Source organism: Nicotiana tomentosiformis, chromosome 6 (assembly GCF_000390325.3).
Source record: "Nicotiana tomentosiformis chromosome 6, ASM39032v3, whole genome shotgun sequence".
NCBI classification, from domain to species: Eukaryota; Viridiplantae; Streptophyta; class Magnoliopsida; order Solanales; family Solanaceae; genus Nicotiana; species Nicotiana tomentosiformis.
Window position 1 is genome coordinate 61,618,670 of NC_090817.1, and position 2,966 is coordinate 61,621,635.

Here is a 2,966-nt window from a genome sequence, read left to right on the forward strand (position 1 = left end):
TTTAAATTATTTTTGTAGGATCATGATCATAAATTGATTCATAACAGTAGGTAATTCTTTATATTAAGCTTAACTAATATAAATAGCATTGATAGTGTAAAAATTCTTACATTATTAGCATTGATAATATAAAAAATTTTACATTGTTATTAGTGATAGTGTAAAATTTCTTATACTATATAACCAAAACTCAATAAAGAATACTATCATGTGTTGACGGCTGAATCTCCCAAAAACGAATGTATAGTCAGATAAAGACGCGGGGCTACTGAAAAATTAGAAAAGTATAAGACAGACAAAATACATGTTCCTAATTTGACCAATTAAGCCTACCCATGCTTTGAAAAGAATAAGAAAAATAGCAAATGATCGATATGCCGGCTTTTAGCCATCTCCTAACTTCAAACCAAATAAAAAACCTAAGCTATTTAAAAAGACTCCAACTTTTCATTATTCAACATGCCCATCCCTTCATACTCTACTACTAAATTCTTTATACTTGTGTTTCCTCTCCATCATTATTCATTAATCCCACTACTGTTTATAATAATTGATTCATTTCATCATTAATCATGTTTCTCTATTTGTTAGGAATCATCCCTCTGTGTTTCTTTCTAAAGTTTGCATCAAAAACCTCCCTACTTGACATCCTCAAGAAATGGTTGAGGTTATTAGAAGAAAAATGCTGTGTGTACCAGTACTACAAGGTCCCTCAATTCAACCACAACATGCAAGAAAACCAACTCTATCGACAAATTAGCACGTATCTGAATTCTTTACCCTGTCTTGAAGATTCTAATTTCATCAACCTTTTCTCGGGATACAAATCGAATGAAATCAACCTCCTTCTCGACGACTCCAATCAGAACATCATCGTAGTAGACAATTTCCTCGGCGCCAGAGTTTGTTGGATCAACGAAAAGGATGATAAAACCGGTCTGAATTCATTTGTTCTGAAGATAAGGAAGAAGGATAAACGTCGACTCCTTCGTCCTTATCTTCAACACATTCACACAAAGTTTGATGAAATCGAGCAGAGGGGAAATGAAGTGATGATGAGATTATTCATCAACATAAACAGACGGTGGATATCGGTGCCTTTTACTCATCCGGCAACATTTGACACGGTCGTAATGGAACAGGATCTCAAGAACAAAGTCAAAGCCGATTTGGACACGTTCCTAAAGTCAAAACAGCATTATACTCGTATCGGTAGAATTTGGAAACGGAATTATTTACTGTATGGACCTTCTGGTACAGGAAAATCAACCTTCATTGCTGCAATGGCAAATTTCCTAAGCTACGACGTGTACGAGATTAATTTATCAAAAGTATCTAACAATTCGGATCTGAAGTTACTGCTGTTACAGACCATGAACAAGTCGTTGATTGTCATCGAAGATCTCGATATTTACCTATCATATTCATGTGACAAATCAGCGGCTCTTACTTGGTCGTCCGCAATTCTCAATTTCATGGACGGAATATTTTCGTGTTGTGGGGACGAGCGAGTTATGATATTCACGATGAACAACAAAGATCAGATTGATCAGACGGTTCTAAGGCCCGGAAGAATTGATTTTCACATGCATTTTCCTTTATGTGATTTCAATGCTTTTAAAAGTCTAGCTACTAGTCATTTGGGTTTGAAAGATCACAAGCTTTTCCCACAACTAGAGGAGGTTTTCCAAAACGGGTCGGTTTTGAGTCATGCTGAGATCAGTGAAATCATGATTTCGAACCGAAGTTCGCCGAGTCGGGCGTTGAAGTTGGTGATTTCAGCTCATCAGAGTCATACTAAGCTCCTCCCGTCCACAACATCTGATAAAATTAAAACGATACAGACTAATATTGAGGCCAACGTGGCAACTAAGCCTCCACTATGGTTAAGCAAATCTAGATCGGTTCGACCAGTGGAGGAATCGGCTGTGTTTCCACAAGGTTTACGCAAATCTCAATCGGTTCGACCCGTGAATGAATTGGGTACATTTGGCAAGGAAAGTGTGAACGAGCTTAGTAACTTCTATGGACTTATAAGGATAAGGAGTAACAGAAGTGGATCCAGAATTTGAGGCTTATGGGTTCCTACTGTAATTTCAGTCACCTTTATTGATTATGAACATGTGTTTGTTTGTTCAAATAGGTAACATGAATTTTACGTTTAGGGCTCCAACAATTAGTGGACCCTTTGTTAGATAATCGTTAGTTTCTTTAGTGTTTCAATAGTCAAAGTAAATTTAGAGTTAGACGTTCACGTGAGTTGATGTATATAGGATTCATTATTATCCTATTATTTGATTCAAGTTTAGAAACTTACTGATGGCTTTATCTGATGATGTTTTCTCCTTTTTGCAAAGCGAATGAACTTAGTCACCTTTTTGAAGCAATAAATTAATACTTCAATAATAATATTAATTCAGTTATTTTACATCACTTCTAACTATTGCTAGCTCTAATATGCATAAGAAGTAAAAGTCTAGCCCTCCTGATCCAATATATAGACTTTCGGAGCCCTTTATTTAGTAATGTGAAAAGGTACACGTCAAGAATATAATTTAGCATTGACAAATTAAACTAGCTAAGTTGTTAGCATCTTTAACTATTACTCTATACGTAAGTCAAATTTGAGAATGTAATCCTCGAATCAACGATAAAGTTATTTCCGTGTGACTTATAGGTAACAGGGTCAAGTCGTGAAAACAGTTACTAATAGTTACATTAAGGTAGGTTTTTTACATTACATCATTTGGGTGCGATTCTTCCTCGGACCCTACGTGAACTCAGGATACTTTGTGTACCAGATTGGCCTAAATCAATTTTGACTCACTACATTTACTTATTTAGATAGAGATGGAGCAGTCAAAGCCATTAGCCGCAAGGTACTTCAAATCAGTCATCTTGGGATAGTTAATTATATTATTCATATGTTCAAAGTTTAGACATTTTCTTCCAGTAAGCAGCTCCCT

At 35.8% G+C, this 2,966-nt stretch overlaps 1 protein-coding gene across 1 annotated transcript; it reads left to right on the forward strand.

The window, feature by feature from the left end:
- The first annotated feature begins 272 nt into the window (after nt 1-272).
- Nucleotides 273-2,333, forward strand: LOC104094765 (AAA-ATPase At2g46620-like). Its single transcript, XM_009600760.4, has one exon. It carries the CDS (start codon nt 573-575, stop codon nt 2,070-2,072), a length of 1,500 nt encoding a protein of 499 aa, XP_009599055.1. The 5' UTR covers nt 273-572; the 3' UTR covers nt 2,073-2,333.
- Nucleotides 2,334-2,966: the final 633 nt, after the last annotated feature.